At 37.0% G+C, this 27916-nt stretch overlaps 1 protein-coding gene across 1 annotated transcript in view; it reads left to right on the top strand.

Moving 5' to 3' along the window:
* The window catches only part of LOC140234814 (uncharacterized), a 30208-nt gene extending 8282 nt beyond the window's left edge, over positions 1-21926 (top strand). Inside the window, exons 2-6 of the mRNA XM_072314851.1 lie at positions 462-597; positions 3888-3979; positions 4572-4877; positions 9771-9859; positions 17994-21926. Coding sequence (XP_072170952.1) covers positions 462-597; positions 3888-3979; positions 4572-4877; positions 9771-9859; positions 17994-19008 — 1638 coding nt within the window. The 3' untranslated portion in view covers positions 19009-21926. The remainder of the gene's footprint in view (positions 1-461; positions 598-3887; positions 3980-4571; positions 4878-9770; positions 9860-17993) is intronic.
* The last annotated feature ends 5990 nt before the right edge of the window (positions 21927-27916 follow it).

Here is a 27916-nt window from a genome sequence, read left to right as displayed (position 1 = left end):
GAATGGAAAAAAAAAATGCTAGGCCTTGAGACCAGCCGTGGATTCCCTCGGGTGCCTGCATGGATGCAAGAGCAGGGGGTATAATTAATATCAAAGTCATATTGTCAATATATACATCTCCCCGTTCAGACGGGAAGAATCTGTGGGCAGAACTTTCGGAGAATCTCATATTAAAGCGTTTTTTGGTGATTTTTCCATGAATGTTTGTTTGTTTGTTTGTTCTGCGAGGGTAAAAATGTGAGTAGGGGGATGGTGGTCATGGGTAGAAGAGAGCACAAGTAACGAAAGAATGAGAAAACTTTTCTTTTTATTTCATCAATAAAAATGTGCAAAATCGTATACATAAGAGAAAAAAAAAATAAAACCCCTCAGACCCGTGGATTTCCACGGGTGCTGCTAGTTATCAAAGAATTGTGCAGCCCATTATCAAAGTTGCTTTAATTTGAATTCATTTGCCACAGGTCAGGCAGCCAGTGATCTGCAGCAACCAACATGTGTTCTGCAACTCCTGTCTTGAGGAGTGGCTACGACACCGGTCAGTCTGTCCAACTTGTCTCATACCCATCACACCAGACAACCCCTTCAAGCAGATCCTCGGTAAGATCTCTATTCCCGGACTTTGTGTCGGTGTTCATTCTTTATGGATTACGTTTGAATCAGTAAAGTACTTAGTAGTGCTGTTCATTCCAGGCCTCAACGCTTTTACTGGAATAAAAAACTTGTAATAGAATTTATGCTGCACACACAATGTATTTAGCAAGTCTAATATTTTGCGAGTCAAGACTTCTACTGTTCCAGACAGTTTCAGGAGTGGTAAAATTCCCAATCGTGCAGTACAGTTTTTGCACCTTGTACAAGTATGTTTGTGTACTGTGTACCAGTACATGCTGTACATATGCACGTTGTATTCATAATGATGATAATGATTGTAAATTTAGGCACAATCATTTCAGGATCAGGGTTAATATTTTTCTGTGTTGTTAAATTTGCATAAAGCACCCAACTTGCAAAATTTATGAAAGTGAAAACCAAGGAAAATATCGTGTATGTATACAGCACTGCACATTCAATTTGTAACTACATGTACTCACTTAAAGGGAAGGTAAACCCCAAAAACAATGTGGATTGAGTGAAAGCAGCAACATTAGTAGAACACATCAGTGAAAGTTTGAGAAAAATCGGACAATCGATGCAAAAGTTATGAATTTTTAAAGTTTTGGTGTTGGAACCGCTGGGTGAGGAGACTACTAGAGGATATGACGTATGAGTGGACAACAATACAAAGGAAATATAAAGGAAATTCAACAAAAATTCACTTTTCTAGAATCATGAAAGAGAAGTGGACCAACCGCTTTCAGAAAGCAGGAGGAATAATTGCTACCCTTAACACATGTCAATATCAAGTTGATGGAATTTGTAATTTTCATGAAAAATGGATTTTTGCAGAATTTTCTTTGTATTTTCTTTGTATTGTTGTCCACTCATACGTCATAACCTCTAGTAGTCTCCGTACCCAGCGGTTCCAACATCAAAACTTTAAAAATTCATAACTTTTGCATCGATGGTCCGATTTTCTTCAAACTTTCACTGATGTGTTCTACTAATGTTGCTGCTTTCACTCAATCCATATTTCTCGTGGGGTTTATGTTCCCTTTAAGAAAACATGACACAAAAAGGTCTGCCTGTACATCTGAAGCACACCATGCTCAACTATCCCAGAGCTACAATTGTATACGTAAGCAGACTTTTCATGTAAATAACATGTAAATTGAATATCTTTTATATCTTTTAGTATCTAAAAGTAACTTAATTTAGATTTAATTTTCAAACTTAAAAGCTTATCAAAATTACACCTCCTTGTAACATTGTATCTGTCTACAAAGTATGCAATGTCAGTAGCTTTAGGGTAAGAAACTCATTTACTTATATTATTTCAAAATATCGCAGTTGATTTGAAGTAGAATGTTATACCTTGAAGCCATTATGATGTTGATACAATACTATTTCACATGATGCATGAAACGTGAATCCTGAGAATTTTTGAATTGAATGAAGATTAAAAAGATAGAAGTGAATGGTAGATCTTAACCCTCCCCCCCCCCCCAAAAAAAAAAAGAAAGAAAGTAGAAGATACTTGCATGAACCTTGCAGTAACATCAAAAAGCATTTGAATTCAGCTTGTTCTAAGATAATCAGTTTAAAAAAGACATAGTACATGTACAATTGTACATTGTATAGCTGCATTCATATTTCTTGCATATTGCTGTTTGCATGCATAAGATACAAGGTATACAATACAAGCATACAATGTTTATTTTTCTGTGCCATGCAGAGCAAGTCATATTTACTGAAGGAAAATCCATGTTATATTGCAAGATTATGAGATGATACATCTGTCAGCACTTTGTCAATATGAGCCTGAATATTGGATATTATGATATTTGTGTAGCAAAAAGTTTCCACCATTTTGTGGAATTAATTCATATTTCATTCATCATATATTCAAAGGACAATTACCCCCCCCCCTCCCAGCTAAATACCGGTTAGTGATAGGGTTAGAGTAAAACTAAGGTTAGGGTTAGGGTTAGGATTAGGATTAGGGGAAGGGGAAGGGGAAGGGGAAGGGTCTGGCATAATTGTCCAGGGAGTAATTGTCCTAGAACCTCCATTCATATAAGTTATTAAAGAGACATGTAATGTAAAAAGTTTGATTGATTGAATATTATTGATACAATTCAATTTAAGAAAATGTCTGTCATGTACAAGTAATAGCCATGGGAAGGAGCTAGACCAACAAGGCTAAATCACCTGTCAAGTTGTTGTTGTTTTTTTTTTTTATCTCTCTCCCCCTCTTTTCTCTCTCTCTCTCTTTCTTGCCCATTGCCATGGATCATTTTTTTTTAATTCATCATCATGACTCAAAGAAAATGATCTTCCAATGTGCAGCAGTTCTATTTTTTTTTTAAAGAAATGTATGGATTTTAAATTCACTCCTAAAGAAATGTGCATGTAGAAAGGGAAGTTTTGAGGACATTTGATTTTTTTTTAACTAAATCTCCCTTCACATTGGAAGTACATGTACCTCATTGTGCTTTACTCGTCTATTGACTTTCCCTATTTATGAAATTGTTAAATCCATCGCTTGTGATAAAGAGATTCATAAAAAAATTCAGTATGTATTTTGCTTTTTCTCCAGAGTTAGCCCAATTCCCTTTGATAACTCTTGGTGCTTTCACACTAATACTGTGCACACCCATACCTGTATTTATTCATTTGATATCATTGATAGAATTGTCATTTTGAGCAAAATTTGTTTCAGCATAGAAAGTCACAAACATTGCAGAAAGTGAGATAATTGATGGGCTTTTTTTTTTCTCTCTTCATTGTTAATTATGATTAATGATACCGATACCCTCTCCTGATGCAATTGTGAAGAATTAATCTTTCACTGGGACGGAGTGGGTCAGCTTGCATGGCTGCCAAATCACTTGCCTCATAGCTCTTGCCAGCTCTCATGAAACTTAGAATGCCTCATTAATATACCAGTGGGAAACATTAATACACAAGTCTTTGTGGTATCCATAATTGATACACCAATTTCCAATGTAATTGTAAATTCATTTTCTTTCCTCTTCCTCTATCTGTGCTCCATTTCCCCCCATTTCTCCTCTTTCCTCCTCCTTGCAGTACCTCTATTTTTTTCTCTCCTCCCTTCCTCCCCCCCCCCCCCCATGTACTCTGCCAGCTGATAAATACTTGATTCCCACTTTGTTTACTTTTAATGCCTGGCTGTGGAGCAAGGGGCGATATTTTATAAATTCATATGTCTCAGCTTTGGTAGTTTGGAGCTGTGTTCTGCATGCTTTTCACCTCAATCCACTTCTCAGGTGGCCCCAGTAACGCCGACGGATCCGAGCAGAGACGGTCTGCGCCAGAGCTGCGCAAGATGCGATTTGATCTCCTCCACAGAGAGTATGAGGTAAGCGTAATTTGACTGCAGAAATGGTGGGAACACTCGGTGGAATTTCATTCTCTCTGAACATCATAATCGCTTGTCATTAGGGGCGGTATTTATGCATGCTATGAGCACTCTAACCAATCAAATATTTTTTGCAATAATGTTTGGGGTAAAATATGTTTTTTGATAGACGAAGGTGATAGTACTGGAGATTGTGTGCATAGTCCTGCCATGTCAGGAACAATAATTTATTTTCATCAGTAGTTTTGATTTGTTAATAGTTTATCATTTTCCATATAGTATTTTTAGTCATTTACTGGGATTACACATCCTGTGACATCCAATTATGCAGTGTAACTGTCCACTTTCATTGGAGATTGTAGTCTCATGGTTGTCGTGTACTAACAGTCAAGTTACAATTTTTCATTCTGTTTGAACTTGTATGTATTCACTCAAAACATGTCATAGAACAGGGAAGTAGTACTCTGCAGAGGAGACACCAGGACTTGTTGAATTCACACCATGCCCCTTGCATACAGTATGGGCTGGCTTGTGCAGTTCATTTCTGCAGAACATGAATTTACACATGTGCTTGCTTTTCTTTCCACTACAGGCCGAGCTGGAACGACTGCAAAAGGAGGTTGATAGACTCAGGTCCAGAAACAGGGAGTTGGAGAAGATTCGTCAGACGAAGGTCCCTCTCCCGTCCCCACAATGTGCACCATCTTCGTCAACTGGCGGCGGCACAGGACCCAGCAAAGGTGGCAACAAGGCTGCGGACAAGTCCACTGCAGACAAAGGGAGTGCAGCTACCTCATCGAAGAGGAACAGGGAGGATGTTATGAGGTTGGCGCGAAGGCTGAAGGAGATATGGCATGCCTACAAGCATAGTGAACGAGAGTTGAGGAGAGTGAAGCAGGTACGATCATCTGTAAAATTTGATAGTCTCAACACAGTCTTTTATATAATGAATACGTTGTAAAATGTTTTAAGAATTGTACGAGTACTGACACATTAAGCTATCAAGTGACAGTCTTTATAATGCTTTCAAATATTGTTGTCATCACATAGGAGTTCTAAGGCAGTCCCAAAGGCTTGCTAGTGTCACCAATACTGATCTAAACATACAGAAGTATACTGTAGTTGTTTGCCTTATTTATCTTACTCAAAAGTCCAAATAAACACAGAGATATCAGAGAGTTCAAGCAATTCACAACACACAGCCTACCATCTAAACAAGCATGTGTATGATGCTAATGATACAAACATACCAAAATTTTCATGAGATAAGCACAGATGGCTATGAGACTAGGAAAACCTCACCCAACTTAAATTTGAAATAATTTTACAGACTGCATGTGTATGATGCTAATAATACAAACATACCAAGATTTTCATGAGATAAGCACAGATGACTATGAGACTAGGAAAACCTCACCCAACTTAAATTTGAAATCATTTTACAGATTAATGGGCAATACATTACTGACCAAAGAAAAAATACAGACAAGAAAAGTAAATGAACAGAAAGGCAGATTATTTCTTATTTGATAGATAGATTATGTAATCTAATCTAATGATTTATGTTAGATCATATTTTTATAAAGGGATGGTGTAATTTTGGTTGAGATGGGGCTTCAGGTTTCCAACTTTTTTCATGAGATAATGACAAACTTCTTATGAAATATGAAAAAGCATACTATTCTAAGAGGTATTCAGAGTTTATTTGATGAAAATTGGTTTTCAAATGGCTGAGATATCAAAAAAACAAAACAAAAACAAAACAAAACAAGGAGGTCCCAATAAAAGGTGGGACCCACCTTTCATGAGGACCTCTTTGTTTACTTCTTTTTTTTTTTGTTGGTTGTTTTGTTTTTTGATATCTCGGGCATTTCAAAACCAATTTCCATGAAATAAACTTTGAATTCCTCCTAGGTTTGTGTACTCTTTCATATTTCTGTAAGTGGTTTTAAATTATTCTGCAAAAAGTTAAAATCTGAATCCTGCAACTCAAACAAAACTATACTATCCCGTTAAGCTGGGAAGTGATGGGCAGATGTGAGTACCATGCTCCTAGGTTTCACCATGAGATTGAAAGAAAGAAAATTGATTGATCATGAAATGAGAGGAATGCAATCAAATTAACTTCTCATTCTTTACAAGATAAACAAAATTGATTGATTATGAAATGAGAGGAATGCATTCAAATTAACTTCTCATTGTTTACAAGATAAACAAAATTGATTGATTATGAAATGAGAGGAATGCATTCAAATTAACTTCTCATTCTTTACAAGATAAACAAATTGATCAAATAAAATTTCACACATAAACATCTTGCATTAATATTTTACATCATTCACACAAGAGGTCTTTGAAGATGGTATGTTAGGAACCCTTGAACGGTTTATTTTACAAACACCAAATGTTTGAAGTGACTTCTGAAGAAATATTGTGTACTTTGCATATGCAGCAAGCAAGCAACCATGTACAAATTTGTATGTCCCAAAGTAAGTGATGTGTAAGTTGGGCAACAAGTTTTTTTTTCCCATGATTTCTTGTTCAATGTGCCATTGTTACATAATAGTTTTGAACAGCATATATGATGTACAAGCACAGGATTAGCGACTCACCAAGGATTGCTGTAGACATAAGATGTGTTTCATGATGTTTCATGGAGGAAATGTTCATGTCTTCATCTGTGTGGGTACTTTCCCTTTTGTTTGTTTGTCTTTTTGTTAAGTGTGACATTTTCACATTTGCTCACTGAAGCTTTTTGAGATGTACTTGTAAGCCTGGTATGTAGAATGAATGTCTGTGTCCTGTCTTTGAACATTTGACAGTGATGGAAACCTTTATTTGGACTGGAAAAAAAAAAGTCAACTCGACACTTAGGGAATTGAAGGTCACTATTAGGTAATTGGATAAGATATATTTAGCTTGTAACATTTCCGTCCATATGAAAATTTAATAAAATGAAATGAAAATGCATGATAAGGTAATGTCAGTCAAACAGTTGGGGTTTTGAAAATGATCAAGGAAGGTTTAATAGATATTAAATCTAGTCTTTGCCTTGTACCTCATTTCAGCCAGCAGTGTTTAAAAGTCGTCATGCCAATTCACAGTCTGAAGAACAAAAAGTCATTCTTCTGATACTATTAACAATACAGTCGTAGTCATGGAAATTCTGTGTACCTACCATGTATAGACACTCTTTCTTTTCTTTTCTTTTTAAGTAGAAGCTCTCCCATATTGCCAAGCCTCATGATGTGTCATTTAAATTCCTTATGAAATTGATTTCACCAGATAAACATTATTTTGACCTTTTTTAATAAATATCTGCACTATAAACTTGTGAGATTCCATCAAACATCTGAGCCACACCTTCAATGGCAGCCTCTGAAGAGACCTTAAGACCTAGTACATGTACAATACATTCCTTCAGTGAGTTTCTTGCCATATCTCTTTTTTGAATGCTGTGGTGCAAATTTGTGTAACAGCATTACATAATTGAACATTTCATTATTATTATTATTATTATTATTATTATTATTATTATTATTATTATTATTATTATTATTATTATTATTATTATTATTATTATTATTATTATTATTATTATCATTATCATTATCATTATTGTTATCATCATCATCATAATCATTATCATAGTTGTTTTATGTTTGTCATTATCATCATTATGAATATTATTATTCTTTGCCATTGATATCAAAACATTTTGTTCTAAAGAACAAAATTTGATCAAAAAGTTGGTTTGCTCCTATTGTTACTCGTTAAACTGGAATGCAGTCAATCTTCTTCAATAATCTACTTTAGATCCTGCTAACAGCATTTTGTTGCCACTACCCACACCTGCCAAAATTTTCAGCAATGCTATACAGCATTAGGGTTGATTTGTGTGAAATTTGATGAAGATTGATTATGATGATATTAAAGATAGAGCATAGTATATTGCAGTTTATCAACAGTATTAAGGTATCAGGTCTTTTGCTGTATTATCGTCACTTTGAAAAGGTCTGTGCCTCCAGTGTCAAAGAGCCCAGAAGGCCATGATATCGTCAGAATAAATGTATCAGAGGAAAAAATTCTGGGGCATTTTACTTCCCGTTTGATCAAAATGGGTTCTACCATGGAGATTCAAATGACTCTGATAGGTCTTTTTGATACAGTCTACATGTGCCTGTATGGAATACAACACTGGTGTGTAGATAATGGGAATAGAATACATTGCAGGTATCCGCAGCATGATATGAGACCCTGTTTGCACTCAATGCGAAAAAGGAATTATGAAAATTTGAAAGCTGTGAAAGGAGACATCTCGTTTAAGTGATTTGCATAGATCTACGGTTCTTTGTACAGCAGTATTTGATTGAAATTTTCCACAGTATTTGTATTTCACCATGTAATTTATCTCTTTATTGCCCAGTGAAATATGTGCAGTATATTATTATACGTACCTCATGACTAGGCCTAATTACTCATTACATTAAGAGTCACTGACACATTTTGTGGTGGAGTGAGGAGAAGGGAGAGTGACAGCTTTTTGGGAAGGGTGTGAGATTAAGGTGACATGGAGCGTGACGTTGGCCGGAATACGTGTCAAACCGCGTCCCGGCCAGCTCTGCATTAATTATGGGCAAACTGTCGCATCGTGATGTACTCATCAGCTCCGAAATGTTATTGGAGCATGTGTAGTATGGTTGGGCTTTTGAGGAAAGACCACAGATAGATATAATACAAACAAGTGGAAGGCAGCTTTGTCTAAAGAAACAATAATGGAAATCCGTATTACCTGAAATCTTCCTCACCTAGATTCACATTTGTTGCTTCAACTTGCTGCACTTCAATTGCATGGCAATGTTAGAAATTTGATTGTACATTCACTCTCATTGGCATCATCACATATACAATGCAAAAGGACAATGGTTTTTTTTTTAGACAGTTTCAATTTCATATTGTTGGCACATACTGTATGTCTTCCCCTGCCAGATTCTCATACCCCATTGACTTTGCACAGCAACCCATTTTACATAGGCAAAGAGTTAAATTCTACTATTTTAGAATCGAGACCTATTTTCATTTTTTTTTTTTTTTAGCTAATGTACTAAAGCTGTGGTTGTGTCAAAGGACATTTCATTGATTAATGATTAGTAAACAAATAATTTGAAATGTTTTTAGAGAGAGAATAGAAGTTTGCCTGTCATAAAGGGCTAACAGGGTTTCATCAGTGTCCCCCTTCCCCCCTCGTTGCTGATGCATACAAAAATTGACTCAAAATAATTATTTTCTTGTTTGGTTGAGTCCAATATGAAGTATATCGATGAAGTTTGATGATATTTGCCTTGTCTTTTCAATACTTGGAAAGGTGTTGCCTAGATATCCAAAATGCCTTCCTCATAAATGGTATTTCTTTCATTTTTTTTTTCTAAAAGATGGAAAGTCATTTTTGTAGATATTGCAGGTATAATGATTTGGCCTGAAACTGATTTGAAGTTTTTTGTCTTTTCTTTTATCTTGTCATGGTGTTTTGTTTTGTTTTTCATAATGATGCATTGAGTAGTGATGAAATGTTAACTCTTGATTCTAGGAAGTGAATTTCTGTCGTAAGCGATATCACAAAATGTAATGCAGCTTCATAATGTTTCCTGTTGATGGAACTGTGGATCATTTGTCATTACTGTCATGCACCACATGTTAGTAAATGCAATGAGCATGATAGACAACAGAGTGATCATTTTATCTTTCTGCCATTTGCAAGGCCTAATGCTTTCCTTCTTTCCCGTGCAAACAGGACAACGTGCGACTGAGGGATTCCAATTCCAGCTACATACGAGAAGTCAGCCGACTCGAGCAGGAACTGGGTGAAATGACCCCCAGAAGGTGAGTCACATTTTTCTCTGAATTTTTCAAGGTTGAGTGCATGGTTCATCATACAGCTCTTTTAATCATGCCTTTTGCCATGTTTCAAGTCCCGCTGACCTGCACACACATCTACACTAGATTTACTCAATGGAAATGAAGCCATTAAGTGGAAAAAAGCACTTTTTAGCGTGAAATTATTGTTTTGTTGTAGTAAACCGATAGTTTGGGTGCCTGAGGCTGAATGATGGTTTTATTCTATTTCGAGGGTGCTGAATCCGAATCGGGATGATACTAGTCTTGCATCCTTGAAGGTTTTGAGATATTCAAAATAGCTGCCAAAATGGTTGTCAAAATCTGAAATTCTCATATATATCCTTATAAATGATGAAAAATAGGACACAAAAAAATGAAGTTCCACCATATTTTGTGTGTGCTGAGTCCGAATCTGGATGATGCAACTTTTGCATTCTTGAGAATTCTAAGATATTCAAGATGGCCACCAAAAACGGAAATTCCCATATATTTCCTTTGCAACAGTGACAAATTTGAAAAAAAAAAATTGATGGTCTTTACCTATTTTTGGGGTGCTGAATCCAAATCTGGATGAAGCAACTCTTTTATCCCTTAGGTGTTTTAGATATCCAAAATGGCCACCAAAAATTTGAATATTGAAATAGGTATTTCCTTATATATAAATGAATTGGAAATAGATAGATGGTTTTGCCCTATTTTGAGGGTGCTGAATCCGGATCTGGTTGATGCAAGTTTTGCATCCTTGAGGTTTTTGAGATATTCAAGATGGTGGCCAAAGTGAATATAACAAATCTTGAATATCTCAAAAACCTTAAGGATTCAAAGGTTGCATCAACCAGATTTGGATTCAGCACCTTTGATTTAGGGTAAAACCATCATTTTTGTATTGATTACTTCACCAGATATAAGGAAAAGCTTTAAAAATTAAAATTTCAATTTTTTGGGGCGGCCATCTTGAATATGAAAAAGTCCTCATTGATGTAAGAGTTGCATTTACCAGATTCGGATTCAGCACCCGCAAAATAGGGTAAACCCATCAATTTATTGTTAATTTTGTACAATTTATATGGAAATACTTGATATCAAAATTTAAATTTTTAGCGACCATTTTTAACATCTCAAAACCCTCAGTGAAACAATATTCGGATTCAACACCCTCAAAATAGGTTAAAACCATCAAATCTCTTCAACTTTTCATCATCTAATAGGAAATATATTGGAATTTGAATTTTTGGTGGCTATCTTGAATATCTTAGAATCCTCAAGAATGCAAAAGTTGCATCACCCAGCTTCAGACTCAGCACATTCGCAATACGATGGAACTTCATTTTGTGTCCTATTTGTCATCATTTATAAGGATTGATAAGAATTTCAGATTTTGCCGGTCATTTTGGTGGTCATATTGAATATCTCTAAACCCTCAAAGATGCAATTGAGTTACATCATCCAGATTCGGATTCAGCACCCTTGAAATAGGGTAATAGCATCAAAAAACATTGGGTGGACGGTAAAACAAGCTTAGGCCCAGAATGTGACGTTGGCACCCAGACTACAAGTAACGATGACCGTCAGGGGTGATGTGGTTTTAGTTTGCTCAATTGTCAAACAAAAACAAGATTTTGGTATCATGTCTGTATGTGTGTGTGTGTGTGTGTGTACACAAACTGATCAGAGGATTGAGAGATGACGACAACATCTCATCTAATTTGCATGTAATTGTGGTATCATCTTATATCTCATGAATGTTCTCATGTAAACATGTGAACCTTCAAGATTCAGTAACTTTCTTACTTTATGTCCGATTTTGATTAAAATTTTGATGAAACCATTTTGTTTGTTTGCGTTTTACTCTTTTAATCAAAGTCAACCTGAACATTGAGAGGAATTGCACTAAAAGGATTTTTTTTTTAAATCCAGAGAATCCATTGCAGGAAAATGACATCATCTTTGTATTCTGTCAAGGTATTAGCATCCATGCATCTCTGTCATCTTTACTTTATAGGAACATATGTCTTTGTGTGTGTGTGTGTGTGTGTGTGTGTATGTGTTTTAGTGTGTGTGTGTGTGTATGTGTTTTTGTGTTTGTGTATGATGGTATGTATGTGTGGATGGGTGCATTTGTGATTGAATAAAATTCATAATTCTCCCTATAGCATATAACTGTAAAAACTCAAACAACAGCGACGCTATTTAATTTCCATAACAATGTGTTGACAACGCTGAGCTGGTGCATAGCACGAGCTTTATTTGATCATACACAAAAAGCATCATAGAGCACTATCTCTATCTCCAAACTACCATAGTTTTGTCATCTTTTTCTCAGCAGTTGTTGCATGTTTGAAAAAGAAATTTATATCAAGTTATCAAAAGCTCTGAAAGTGCATTTCTTTTGTGAGGTGACAATGTTTTAGTCATGAAAATGGGAAAATTAGATGCAGTTACCGCATATAATCCTCAGCCCATGCCTGCTGCACAATAACTCCACATTATAAGAATTGCACAAGTCGACACTGAAAGTGTGACCCCGCTTGACCTCCCCATACCGCACATGGATGTGTAAGATCTTGGGCCCGTTTCATAAAACTTGTCATCAGTGACAACTGCCACATTTCTATGACAAATTTGCTCTCAGCCAATCAGATGCTAGGATTTCAGTAGCTTGTCACATCTATGACAACTTGTCACTGATGACAAGTTTTATGAAATAGGCCCCAGGTCATTAATTTGCAAGTAGCATCATATGGACCCGACTGCTAGTTACAAACATACATTATAAAATGCGTTAGGGAGAGAAGTGATCAAGTTTATAATCAATCGTCATGCACGTCTTGGGTTGGAGTAAAATCATCTAAGATTCAAAGTTATCCTGAACCTGTAACTGCATACATACGATGTAGTGAGTTTGTACCACAATCACTTCTTTTTTCAAGTCAAGTCTTTGTAGTCTATTTCAGTCATGTGTCATGCGTCATAATTTATGGTAAAGCTTTACAATTAAAGTTAAAATTCAATTTTCAAATCAAATTTTATTTGAATTTCCAATATCACATTTTTCCAATACAATAACAACAAAAAAGTAAAATTAGAAAAATCAGAAACTACTTGTTCAAAATCATTGTATTATTTAAAAGGAAATTGAGAGAGACCCATATAAAAGACAAGCTTGTAAAGATGAGGGCCACTCAATAAATTTATATTAAATGAAAGTAAAATAACTGAAGCACATGGAAGCACAAGCGCAACGGTTTTTGTTTTAAAACCTCTGTCTTTCATTTAATTTGAAGTTGCTTTCCTTCATATTCACATTTATTTTAATTCACATTTATGAGGTAATCTATGGAAGTGTACATGAAATCCCTGCAGAAACATTTGAATTATATTCAATAGTATCCTTATACTTCCAAATGATCATGATAATGAGTATGTGATTTCATTGAATATATATATACATATATGCTATTAATTTCATGTTAATCCAGTAATCTGTGTGAAGCAGAGACTATGGAGTTTTAAATTCCACCTACAATCAAGAGTGTGTAACTTCCTCGTCTGTCCTTAAAAGTAACAATCCAGCACTCCTGATTGTTGTCACTTACTTTAGTGAGTTAGGAATACCCAGGAATAATATGTTACATATCGTTTCAAAGCTGTGAATATTCTCTTTTGACAGTTTGACTTGGGATGGGATGGGAGGGGGCAAAGTAGAAATGTACAGAATATCCTTCAAATAGTCTCAGGAAAACTGTGAGACTTTCCACGGACAATATCAACTGATCAATTTACTTTTGGGGATGCATAGCAGTGTCAAAAATACGGATTGACCATGGCCATAACATGGCATTTATCCCCTTTGACGGAAGATCGACAAATCAGACATGCCCTCATCAGCTCTCGTATGTGATTGGATGGTCACATCAGAGTGGGCAGACACTCTCATGCGGCATTCAAGGCTTAGCGCGACGAGGTGCCACGCAATTAGTTGAGTGGTGTCCATGTTGAAGTATTAATGTCACCATTCTGATGATATAAATGCCCATATCACAAATTTCCAGTCGATCACTGTGATGACAGCTACAACACAATTGCATTTTGTGATTGTTTAAGAGCTCAATTATTCAGTACCAAATGCGCGCTTGGGATTGCGCCAGTGATTCAGATTATACATTGTGCTGCATGATCTACACTTCTATCACGGCTGGTTGTGTGTCTAAGCAGACAGCTTTTTAATCCTGTTAACCCACTTTGTGGGCTGGTTTTGGGGTCTTCTTTTCTCCAATAAAAGCTTTACCTGAATTCATTCACTTTCAATTACTTTATATGAGTGATCTGCCATGATTGCCGAGATAGGCCAAGTGTGAGTGATTTCTATAGGTTAAAAAAAAAAATCCTCTGTCTGAGCATGATCATTGGAAAGTTAAATCTAATAGAAAATGAGTGTTCCTGATTTATTTATTTTATCTTTCCTTCCACAAAAGTGTCTCCAGCTGATTGAATCCAGTTCAGGTGCAGTTTGATTAGTTTGTGACACTGTTTTGTGAGTACAGGGGACACAATGTAGTTTCTGGTCCTTTGTAAGTAGACCAGCATGTATATGATATGCACGTATTGTATATTGTTCCATATCTCTTCTTGGTACAAGTACACAATTAGCAGACACAGAAAAAGATCAGTTTTACTGCCCTCTTTGAGGTTATGAGGTTAAGTGATTGGAAATATCAGCTGTGTGAGTGAAAGATGCAGCTACAGGAGATGAATGGTCATGCCCTTTTTGACTGAAATATGAAGAGTTCCTTTCTGAAGCGTGATACAGTTGAACCTCTCGTATCCGGACAATTCGGGACCGGGGCTCATCCGGATAAGGGATTTGGCCGGATACGGGAGACTCAATGCTTTATACATGTACATATACATACACATGTAGGTCCTACTGATGTAGCCCATTGTAGTACCACATGTAGTAATGTGTATACTGCAACCTTTTCATTGTTACACTCAGTAACAGACCCCAAAATAGAGGAGTATGTTAATGTTTGAAGTAATATGTAATTCATGTGTGTTTGTGTAGGAGTTCTCAAGGAGTTGGGAATCCCCCTTTCCTCCCGTAATTATTAAAAAAAAAAAAAAATCACGGCGAGATTGTGACCGTATAATAGAGAGATCCGGATAAAGGGAGGCCGGATAAGAGAGGTTCAGCTGTATATCAATTTTTCATCAAATTGGAGCTTTTTACAGAAATGTGTTCCTTTTCAGTAGTTACATACAGTAAACTAAGTACTGAATACTTGTGGGGGGGGGGGGGGGGAAGAGAGATCAGGCAAAGCAAAAGTAGCTTTGTTATTGTTGTTGTACATCCTTGTTTGTGTATTAGTAAACTCAATTATGTTGCCACTTTCTATGTGTCATGAGTAATGATTCAAAGGAAGAAGGGGCAGTAGTGTTTGTGAATAACTACTTAATATCTTTCACATTATATTTTGTTCTTTTTTATTGATATAGTGATCTGATATTTCTTTCATTTTTGATACTGTACACTGTATTGGCTTAGATACTGAATTGATTATGTTGGCATGTATACATAACATACAATGTACAAATCAAGTTGAGTTTAGGCTAAAAAACCTATCAAATGCAACTTGATCTATTGGAAATAGAACCTGAGAAAGTTTGAATAGTACCAATGCATTGTACAATGATTGTTCTCCAAGATATAATAAAGTGACATGCTTTACCAGTACTTGAGCTGTGGTATTGTAAGTGAAAGTTATCAAACATCCATTGTAGCAATAAAGTAATTTGTTATAGAAATGCTGATATCAACATGCAAGCATTTTAGTCTTTATGCAGCAACTTCTGAGGATAGTCGAGCATGCTAGTGCATAGATTTTTCTTCGCATTTTATTTTTCCTCATGACTCAATGAGGAGAAGTTGCCAGAGGTCCTGTCCCTGGTCGTGCTTTGTCAAACATTCCTGATCGCTCCTGACTTGAGAGGTCAAGATGCCATCTCGAGACAATTCCCCTGTCCTTAAGACGGGGTCCCGGGGACCGCCCCTCCGTCCGCCTGTTCCCTTAATTATGCACGATATTTGGGGGCCCAAGTCAAGCACCTTCGTCAATTTTTCATGACTGTTTACACTCTCGGCTAACAGCATTCAAGCGATGGCGTGAATGCCGAACACAATGGCTGCAGCCACTACAAAGGGCGCAATCAATAAATGTGTTTTTGTGGGGGGAATGCCAGCTCTAGATAGAGACCCCCCTACACCCTTTGTCTTTCTTGTGATGTAATCCACCCTCGGCAGACAATCATGTCTTTATCCCTGCCTCCCTCTCGCCCTTTTGCCCTTATTCTTCCCTGCCTTTCGATAGAGACCACTAGGGAAAAATGCTTTCAGAAGACTAAGGATTAGAGGTGTCTTCAAAAAAAAAAAAAAAATGTTTATGTACAAAGACTGCAGATCAGTGGGTAGACCAAATTCAAAGGATTACATGGTTTAGGGGCTCCTAGCTTCTTGCTCTTTTCTCAAGCTTTATTGACAAGTTCTTGGTGGGTTTCTTTTTTTTTGGGGGGGGGGGGGGGTAGGGGGTTAACCAGTAATGCTGTATGCTTCACAAAGAAATTGTTGCTATCATATAGAGTTGCCTATACTTTTAGTTTTCTTTTCTTTGATAAATATGAAAATGCATTCAGTGATGTGAGGAATTTCAATTTCATGTCAATGGTAGAGAATGAATTTCCCAAATCACTATAATCTGTTCGATGTAAGGCAGTCATAGAAACACTCAGGAGCATGATAAAAATAGTAAACTTTCTCTCCGGCATAAAAAAGGCTACATGTTTATACTTACACAAGGCCTTTAACAACATCGAAAAATAAATTGAATATGATATAAAATATTTTTGATATTTAGATTAAAGGATGCATTTTTTGTTATAAAATTGTAAATCATTGACTACATGAATGAAAATGAAATTTAAATTGTTAGATCACTTGAAGATGAATGGGCTATTTTGTTTGACGAGGCCAATGACTTTAATCTAAAGTCACTGGGGAAAAGAGTGAATGTCCTTTTAACCGGGCAAATGGGGTAGGGTATCCTGAATAGCAGGCAGGTGCATGTACATGCTCTCTAGTCTTTGTTGCCATGGAAATATTAAATTATGGATGGTTGATCATCGATGTCATGTGAATTTCTGCGGGTCAAGAATCGGTTCATGTGCACTTTAATGAGCGTACAGTGAGCAAAGAATTGGGGTACTCAACATACACTCTTTTTCTTTAGTTTGCACTGTGGGTGTCTTTGTATTGCGGTTGTTGTTCATATAATGCATGCATAACTCCCTCCTCTTTTGTCAGAAATGACTTACGCCTGTACTAAAAAGAAAATTAGTCTCTTCAAGATGGAAAAACAAATTTGCTTTTCATTGACATAATACAGCATGCAAACTTCCTGTGTGTTTTTTTTTTTCTTGACAAAATATCTTTGTTCGTTTCCATGGTGATAAAGAGAATGGACTGGGAAAAAGTGATCAAATCTGGTGGAATGGGATAAAAAGAAATGGAAAATTGTTTCATCAGTTTGCCTATGAAGACTACATTGCTTGTCATGATATATATTCATTTTGCCCAAATTTTCAACCATGAAAACAGTAACTCATTTGCATTGAATGGGCATACAACATCATCACTATACAAAGTGTTGAGGGATAAAGATGAGTTCCGTTCACACCACAGATGTTAAAGCTTTTTGTGTTTTGCCATCAGCCTGAGTCAGTCAGGTGTTTGTCTCTCAAAACACAAGATATATATCAGCCACTGCAGTATTGGCAGCACCTTGGCATATTGTGTATAAATCAGGGCTCTTAACACCCAGATCCTCAGTTCAAATCTTGCCAGATACATACATTCATTGGAAGGATATTAGTACCCTCAACATCTCTCTTTCATCAGGTGTAAAGATCGGTTCTCGGCTGTGCTTGAGCAATAAAACAAATAGACAGGGACATCTGAAAGACTTGTGAGTGACCAGAAGATACAAGCATAAGTAAAAAGGACAATCCATCAATATTATTCTTGACATCACTTTTCTATCTTCCATTTTCCTTCATGTCTTGTCAGGTACAAGAGTTATGCACAGACAGCCCAACTAGTCAGGCTCAACAAGAGTGAGCAGGAGGTGAAGCAGCTAAAACGGGCACTGGAGCGCACCGATGTCTACTTGGAGGATCTAGAACTCAAGCTGGAGCAGTATCGAGAAAAGTATGGCGAGCTGGCGCCTGGGAGCAGCTCCTCCACGGGCAAAAAGTCGTCACGTGACCATGGCAATGATGGACATGAAATTGAGGATGGGAGGAAGAGAGGAAAATCATGGAGGTTGCATCACTGTCATGCAGGCATTCCGAGTGCCGGCAATGGCAAAAGTGAAGACGATGGAGATGATGGTGTAAGTGCTACAAGGAAGGGCGTGGCAAGAAGGATCGACTTCAGCAATATCATCATCCCAGATACCGATGACGAGTCAGAGGACAACGTCAACAAGACCCCTGTGAAGAGATCCAGTGGGCAGGATTCGTCTGACTTACCTGTTGCCAAGAAATTTTATGCCAGCAAGAGAGGGTGCTTCAGCAGCCAAGCCATGAGTGTAGGTGATGTTCCGGGACCTTCAAGTACAGGATCAAGTCCGCTCAACCGGAAGATTTCAAATGGGCGTGGCTGTGATGCTGTCCTTGAATTTGAAAATAGATCGGGTAGTGAACATCTGCACTCCAGGAATCAGGGAGGGGCAGGTGCCATTTCAACATCTGTCACACCTGGTAGTGGATATAGCACTTCATTTATGAGCTCAGTCTTTGTGCATGCAGGACCTTCTGTTCAGAATACAAGCAGCACTGCCGTTGCTGCAACAGAACTTCCAGGATCATCCCAAGAGGTGGCCAGAGAGGAAGGAGGAAGTTCCTCCGGGAATCCTCAAAGACCACTCGACAGCAATGCATGCATGCACACACCTCGCCAGACTGCTGTGCTTGATGGTGGGCCATCACTCAGCAGGAGCACTGTCCAGGCACACCAGCAAGAGCCTTTTGGAAGAAATGTTGTCCTGCAGACTGAAGGACGCAGCAACCACCAGAGTTAGATCCAGTATGACTTTGATCTTCCCTGGACAGATTCCAGTGACCCTGTCCAACATGTGAAATCTCTCTTGGAGAGACCCTGCCACTCGCATCCTGGCACTGATACAGACTTTGCTGGTACAGGTAGCAAGGCTGGTCATGAAATGTCTACCTCCAGTGCTTGATTTGCCAGCTCATTGCCCTTTAATGCCATTTTCTTCACAATTAATCAGAGATGTTTGCCATGAGTAGAAAAGAGTACATCTAAACTTTATACAGAAGGACAGAAATTCAGCACAAACTGAGTTGTCTTATTTTGTCTTATTTTGTTTTCATGAAATGGGGTGCTACAATTTCAGCAGTTACATGAAAGTGAGCAAATTGTTTTGAGGAGAAGGGATATTCAGAAGCAAATGCTGTTTTATCTCTTAAAGTGACATCCATACCTAAAGGGTTTAAAAGATTAACTGCATACATAATGTACCAACAAAGTTGATAAATAACCCACTCTCTTAATATATGTCTACAAAATTGTAGAATCTTAAGGATGCTAGATGCAGTGGGATATATGTCTTTTAAAGCTAATGTCAAAATAATGCAAATTCCTCTTTAATTTCACAGGTGTGATGTAGAGTGGATGTTTTAGCTTGAAAGAGAAAGACATTTTTTAATACTAATCGTAGTCCATGTGAAAAATCATGTAGAAGAGTATGAACTCAAAGAAAAATTTCTACAACTCTAGAAGACTACAGCTGTAACTTATTAAAGGGAAGAAGAAGAGACACTCATTTAAGCCATGCTTCAAGGTTTGTTGCATCAATATGATTAGGGAAGTGTCAGGAAGGTCTTTTTGGCATGGTTAAAGGTAGAATTCACTGTGTAATTGAAGAATTATACATTCTCACAGTCCCTCACCCTTCCTCACACAGGTTTGTGCTTGTCACATTTTACTTGCAGCTCAAGCCTCCTAAATTGCTTTAATACAAAACATCAGCCAAGCCATCAAACATTATGTCAATGAAGGGCAATTTGTCGATTATATGCAATAAAGCTTCAAACAGATGATTCCACAGAGACCATCTCTGTGATTGTAGAGATTTTTTTTTCTAAATTTATCCCCTTCTTGGTGAAAATATAGAAAGATACAAGACTGAAAAGTGTAACTCAAAAATCTGTTTCACTTTTTCGAAGTGTCCAACCAAGTGTAATGTTACATGTATTTAACATTTACCTGGATTTGGTGTTGTTTTTTTGAGAGGTGTATGTCAATCATGTGGAGATGTGATCCACTGTGTACTGCTACATACTCTTTATATGTAATTGCATGAATACCTATAGTATGTGCTATGCAGAATGTACTGCCAGTTCACAAGAGGAACACAATGCTCATTTATTTATTTACATCTTTTCATGAGTAGGTTAAGATATGCTGTATACACAGTATAATGATGTGGTCATTTGTAGGCAGTCTGGATTTGATCCGACTTGATACAAAGTGTGAAGTACACGCAGAAGACATGTATGGCAGCAAGTGATTGCTCTATGGCATGATTCAATACACGTTTTTATTGTTGAAGAGGTTATCCATGTTTTCTAAATGAGGTGAAAACATGTAAATAGTACAAAAATGTCCATGAGAGTTTGAAAAGTGTGCATTTCATTTGCATGCCTGTAATTTGCCCCTCCACTGTTTTTTTGTTTTTTTTTTTTTTTTTGTGTGTGTGTTTTTTTTTTTGTGTGTGTATGTATGTTGGAGAAGTGAATGCATGAAACATCACCAGATGGCACATATTCCATCAATTTTGGTTGTTTTCGATATTTTTGTGTTTTACATACAGATGGTGATTATGGTTATTTATTCTATGAAGATACAGTACATACAGTAGTTTGTTGTAAAATGTTAGTCCATAATAAGTATCAGTCACTTTTAGCTTCAGTTTGTGCTTTACATTATCAGGCCATATATGGGTTGTTTCTTGTTTGTTTGGGTCTTGATGTTTTCTCCTTTTGACTGTTAGATTTTTAGAAACTTAATTTTTTATTATGCAGTTAAGAAATACATTCTGTCACTTGCCTGGATTTCTTTTTTAAAGTCAAGTTGAAATACATGTACAGGTCAGTATTTCTTGCCATTCAAACATTATACAGTATCAGTCTGTAAGCACCATCAAAGCTTGATGATTTGTGTGTTTCAAGCAGCTAAGTAAAATCCACCATTGAAGGCCCTGTGTTATCATTGGAGCAAGTTTAGATTCACTTTGGAACTCTTCGGAAAAATACAAGTGCTTGAGAGTTTTACAAGCGAATGTATTGTTTCAATTCCCACATGGTCTAGCAGTAGATATGAGTATACAATTGTACATCATTGACTTTTACCAAGAACACAAAGCTACACTGTATGAAGTCAAAAGAACTCAAAAGTCATGTGAATTATGAGACTGATTTGCTAATATTTGGGCTTATGACCTTATCCATGGCGACCAATGGTTTCTTATTTTTGTTGTGCAAAAATGAAATTATCTTATTGATAGCAAAAACAAGACTAAATAGAGCTGCAGTTTTGAAAGAAATCTTATGACATTGTTATCCCATGGTATCACGTAAGTCACTTATTGGAGATATTCATACAGTGAAATTCAAATGTTCCCATTCTGTTGATGTGTGTTACAGTGCAAATAAGTGTTTTGTCTCTTTTTGAAATTCCCTCATTTTCTAAGAGAAGTCACACCAAGTGAGATTTTACTCTTCAAAATTTGCTCAAAACACTTTGCAGGAAACACAGGGCTGCAAAGTAACATTTCTGCGTTGACTACATTTATTTCTATTTGGTTTGTTTATTTTGATGTCATGTAAACATTTCATACGTTACTAGAAAGTATTGTCGAGTCTCAGGATAAGTTTATTGTTTTGTTGTATTTTGTGGTAATAAAAGTGCACCACATTTGTTGCACAACTATTTGAATATAATGTTTCTGCTTATTACCTTCTTCATTATTCAGATTTGTCTATTTCTTGGAAAGCCTCGGTATTTTTCTCCATGTTAATGTGATTTTGATACCAATAACCAAGGAGTTATAACAATTGGAAAACAGTTTTGATGAGAGAATGGTAAACCAATGGATAATTTAAACACACTTTCTTTATCATAAACCCATCTCTTACAATCAGACTAAGGTTTAAAGATTTGTGGCCTGAAATTTTGTGCTACATGTTTCATAATCAAGTGCATAAGTTTTAAGTTTGCCTTCCATTTCCAAATGATAAACAATTTGTAAATCTGTTCAGCATGTGCAGAGATAGTAATGGAACACATGAACGATGTTTAAGGAAAATATTACTGTCCACTCAGCACGTGATGTCTCAATAGTGTGTCTTAACACAGCAACATAAAGAAAATTGAGATATCCACAAATTTGATATGCTGTAGGCCTATATATAACAGCAGATGTATTTATGTTACTGGCATGTTAGGGGTACATTGTATTATCAATCATTTTTCCTGCCTTTTGAAGGAGGGGTACGTCCAGTGGTCTTTCATTGTGCTAGAAAATGAAAACATTTAGAATTATCTTTACATTGTACTATTGTGACACCTCAAACAGTCGTGACCTTCCCATTCTTTAATGACGATGGGCTTAACCAAAATTAAAAAAACAACAACAACAACAACAACAACAAACCAGCTGTGAACAGATCGTCTGATTTTTCTTGAACTTCCATGATGTGTTCTACTACAGTATTACTAGTACTTCTGCAATCACTAGTTTCACGTATCAATTTTGAGTGTTAAATTCCCAAGTGTGAAGTGTGGTATACACCCACGGATAATTTCCATCTTGGCTACAAACTTGTCGCCAAAAACGGCGCCACCCTAGAATCACAGTCTCGACAAGCAAGGGCCAGTTAATGGTAAGCCACGATGGACGCTTTTCTTTCATCTGCTCAGTCCTCTCCAAACTACAGGCATTCTTAAATTATGCTTCATCGTGTTTTTATATGCAAATGTTGTGATTTTGCATCGAATTGTGTTTGTGCATGTTTGTTTGTTTGCGTGTGCATGTGTGTGTGTGTGTGTGTGTGTGGCCGCGTGCGTTATCTTTGCCCCGGAGGCTTTCAAAAGACCGCATTTATCTTGTGTCAGTGCTTTTGCCGACTCTTCTGCCGTTATTGGGAAAAAAAGAAAAAAACAATTTATTTTCTTTCTTTCTTTTTTAAATTTGTAAAAATAGAATTAAAGAGGACACCCGCGCCCACTATGTATGAAACATCTGCTCTTCCTAATTCGGATAGTAGTTTCCCGCAAAATAGGCGATTGTTTGTGATAAAGATGCGATGCCTAAGCATGCACTCCTTTCTTATTATTTTGAGATTGATGACATAGCTGGGGATTGAAAAACGGCGTGATTGTGGGTTCCGACCACGAGCCCGCCCGCGCCCGACCGACCAGCCGTACAGGAAGTGGCCTGCCAGACTTACGGTCACAGTAAATGATGCTGCCCGTGTTTTGGGGGCTGCGCTGATAGGAGGATGTTCTCTGCGCGATTTTTGTGACTTCCTGTCTTATTGCAGTCCTCTCAATTTATTTCGTGGTGTAGAGGCAGTTAAAATTGTATATTGCCACCCCCCCCCCCCACAATGCAATATCTGGTCTGGCGTGGGTGTCGAGTTCGGAGCGAATTTAACGTTTATGTGTATTTACACGACTGACGATTGCATTATTATAATATTACATGTTTTGTCTATTAGTGATTATCTACTGTAAAAAATTGTTATACTGCCAAACTGCAGGATCATCAAAGTTATGACATTTTATATTTTTTAAATGAGTCGACCATAAGGTGATACGAGGGAAATAAGGTACCATTAAAATCTTTCGTCACGTCACCCCTACAATATATTTAGTCCGAGACAATAAACCTGAGAAAAACTGCGAAATAAGGGGTTTTACTCGGATAAAAAATAAAAAAGGGGAAGTCGAAAAATTAGTAAGCACATCTTAGTTGAGAGCTTAATGGGCTACCTCAGCTACCCCCTGTCTTATAATGATTAGAATATTTAGAATTTTGAAACTCTTTGCTTTCTATAGAAGAAATACATTGCCGATTGTCTCGAAAACTGTGACTGTTACTCGGTCAGAAAACAAATCCTTCTAAAAGGCTGATGCCCCGCGCCTGTGGAATCGGCTTCCTCAAAGTATCCAGGAATCATCATCCCTAGCCGTGTTCCAAGAATCCTTGAATAGGGCCTACTATCATTTTCAATAATAATATGATTGATCAATTATGTGTATTTTGTATTTTTCATTTCCTATTTTTCATACCCCCTAAATTTAAGTTTAGTATCATTTTCTGTAGCGCTGTTTACTCGTTGTAAGAGTGCTATAAAGTACCTATATTTTAACGAATTGTATTGTGTCGCGGGTGTTATTCTTTAATTTTTGCTTGTTTGTTGTGTTAAATGGGGATAATGATTTATCGCTATAGAAAGCGCATAGAAAATATTCAGGTCTGGGAAAAAAAAAAGACATATCCAGAAATGTAATTCAAAATTTGATGGGATCTGAAGCAAATCATTAATTTTGATTTGGGTTCGCGCTGGAAGACAATATTGCGGTAGACGTGCATGTTATCATTGATTCAGATGTAAGTTGTCACTATGTAAAACTCTAGCATTTTGATCGATTCTAGATTAACTGGTGTTGTGTAAGTACCAATAGTTCACAAACAGCATTCTTTCTATCATGAATGAGATTACCGTAATATGCAAATTATGAAGTTGTTGTACGCTGTCACCGGCACGAGTACTAAAGCTTTAAAAAGAACAGCAAATTGCGCGTAATAATTGACAGTGATTATTTTGTGAGTTGTTAGATAATTTTCAGTCTCTTCGCGAGTTTACTGCATTCATCACAAACTCTGTCACTTTCTTTCTATAATTTATCTTTGTCTTTGTCTGTATTTGGGCCTTTTTGCTTTAATTTTGTGATCGTTGTTGATTTGTCCATCTGTTTATTTTCCTCTTTGACGCCTGAACCACTTTTTGAATGACTCTTTCTACTATCTATCCAGCTATCTATACATCACTTCACTTGCACATTACTCAAAATTTCTATTTCGTTTGCTCCTCCGTCCTATAGTTACTACGGTTACCACTATGCCGCCCGCTATCTCCGTAATGGAAGCCTCTGAATGGTAAGGATCTCTTCTGAAATTAGCCGGCGGTGCGCGTGCGAAATGTTCGTTTTCGCCCTACCAGACGATGGAAAGGCGTCTCACAAGACGAACGGCGACGTGACCCGTACGCCGTCATCTCCGGCGTACCACTTGCATTCGCGCCGCTCGGCACCAAGCGATTCACTCACCTAGACGTCGCCCATATGTCTTTTTACTATCTATGTCTATTATCCGTTTTTATTAATTTCATCGCCGACGTTTCATTCTTTTTGTTCTGTGGGAAGGTTGACGCGAGAATATTCGCAAGTTCCTCACGATTTTGAAGTTGTTTCCTTGCTCATTAGTCGCGGACTCAATTAATCTAATGGATTTCTCTTTCGCTACTTTGTACGGCGTCACGTGTTTTTCATTAATATGTACTCAATCACTTTTACCAGAAAAAGAAAAAAAAATCCGCCAAGAAGTCGCGCGGACACGTAAAATAAAAGGAAAGGAAAACGATGTCAAAACTACGTTATCAACCATTATTCAGCTAAACTTGTGAGCATCGGATGTGGTGACGGACATTGTTATTTGTTTTGTTGTTTTTTGTTTTTAGTCCTTATCACACAATTTACACTTTGCCAGAAAGCGCGAATAGAGGTTCGCTGTCGACAATGATTGTACCTGATGGATCAAAAGTAATTCGGCTCTGTAAGCTACTACAAACATCATGAACATAAATAATACGAATCATTACCGCGGACAAAGTCACATTTCTTACTTTCTGTTGAAATAACGTTAAGATGTTTGTTTTTAATAATGGTATAGTTCCTTGTGATCCGTCTTGGTTTATACCCATATCAGCCTATTACATCAAAGGAGACCTCTGGATGATTTTCAGACTTATAGTTGAACATTTACTGTAGATTAGTTGTATTGAATACAGAGTTTCGGAATTTGTAGTTATTGGGAAGAGGAATAAGAATGTTTTCAAAATTTATAACAAATTGCAATGAACAAGGATGGTGACATACAGCCTCACCATTGAGAACGCATGAGTTGGACTCGAGGAAGCTGAACAAAAGAAGAAGGTATGCATAGATTCTGCACAGGTGAACTTGTTAGGCAAGCGGTATATTCATATATTGCGAATCACGCTGCAACATTTCTGAAATATGTAAGGCTCCTATGTCATCATAATTGTTCAGTATAATTTGTTTAAGGTTTTTCAAAGTATTGTTTCTCTGCTCACGGACCACAATAAATTCCACAAGTCTATACATAGGGGTGACGATTTATGTACTACAGGATGTGAAATATAATTATGAAAATCGTCTGGAATGGCCCTTTAATATAAGATTACGGGATATTCTCTCCAAAGCAGGCAGAGAACGTGAAAAGTAATGAAGCCTAGTACATTACTTGTACAGGATGTCTGTTTTATTTGGAATGTGCTGGTCTCAGAAGGAGCGAGAGGGGAAAAACAGTATAGGTCATACATAGGTATCATACATCGATTTTATCATTCTGCAGTCGGTCTTAGAATTGAGACCGGAATCGTACGATCATCAATGCTCCCAAATCAATCTCACCACTTTCCGTCACCAAACGGTAAAATATCGACTCGTTTGAATGGACGATATTCACTTGTTTGTGTTTTCGGCTTTTTCTCTTGTTGTTTTAAAAATTGATGATTTGTTGAGTTTTGTGAAGGTTGTTGTATTTATCAATTTTTTATTTTTTACACAAATGCGTACTTCCTGACATTTTGTGTCCGATATGATGAACTCATCCAGCCATTCTCATGACTATGGGGGCGATATTAGTTTTTGTTTTGTTTTGTTTTTATTTATTTGTTTTGTTTTCATTTGTAATATGTTGTGTGTTTTTTTTTTTTTCGTTTATATTAACACAGTTTTGATGTGATATTAAATCACTTTATTACAATGGCAAACGGATCCATGCCTCGCATGGGTGATTTTGACCCCCTGCACTTTGGGGACGAGGCATCCACGCGTTTTAATGATGAATGAGTTCATGGAACAAGCGGATTGCATAGACGGTATAGAAGTATTACAAATGTTGACGTTCAGAAGCTACATCGAATGATCAAATGTCATGTGTATGTTCTTTCACAACTCATGACGTAGAAACAGGATTAAAGATCGGTGGATTTAAGATAGAACCAATCAATAAGCAGGGGCGGATCCAGAAATTCCGTATTAGAGGGGAGGCACCTTTACAAATTTTTTTCTTTTCATTTCTTTTGTTTTGACCAAAAAAAAAAAATGAATATAGAAGGGACACGTGCCCAGTGCGCCCCCTCTGGATCCGCCACTGGATAAGGGTAGAAAGAAATTTACACATTCAATTTTTACTCAAATAGTTCGTTTTTGCTGACACTGCTCGGTCCAGAGTAGCGTGTACAGTGTCTCATTCTAATTATTATATTATCATTATGTTGTTGGATACTTAGTCATATTGACGTTACGTATAGAGCTTGACTCGTGGACAGCCTTTCGTGCTATCTAAAAGAATATTGTATACTTTTGTTTTCTTCAAACTGTCAGATGCCAAAATAGCTAACCGACCAACGGCGAGTATCTGACTTTTTATTCGTTATACCCGGGTGGTAATAATATGTATATATATTCCAGTCCTTGTGAATCTGTATAAGAAAAGACTTTTGAGCTGGGGTTGATGTATCTATGACGCACAGTAACTATTGAAGTAAAGCAGGTTCAAGTTTGATAATGAGGATGTCACATTCTTTCCC

This window comes from Diadema setosum, chromosome 11, assembly GCF_964275005.1.
Source record: "Diadema setosum chromosome 11, eeDiaSeto1, whole genome shotgun sequence".
Classification (NCBI taxonomy): domain Eukaryota; kingdom Metazoa; phylum Echinodermata; class Echinoidea; order Diadematoida; family Diadematidae; genus Diadema; species Diadema setosum.
Note: the sequence above shows the minus strand (reverse complement) of the source record. Positions and strands in the feature narration are given on the sequence as shown.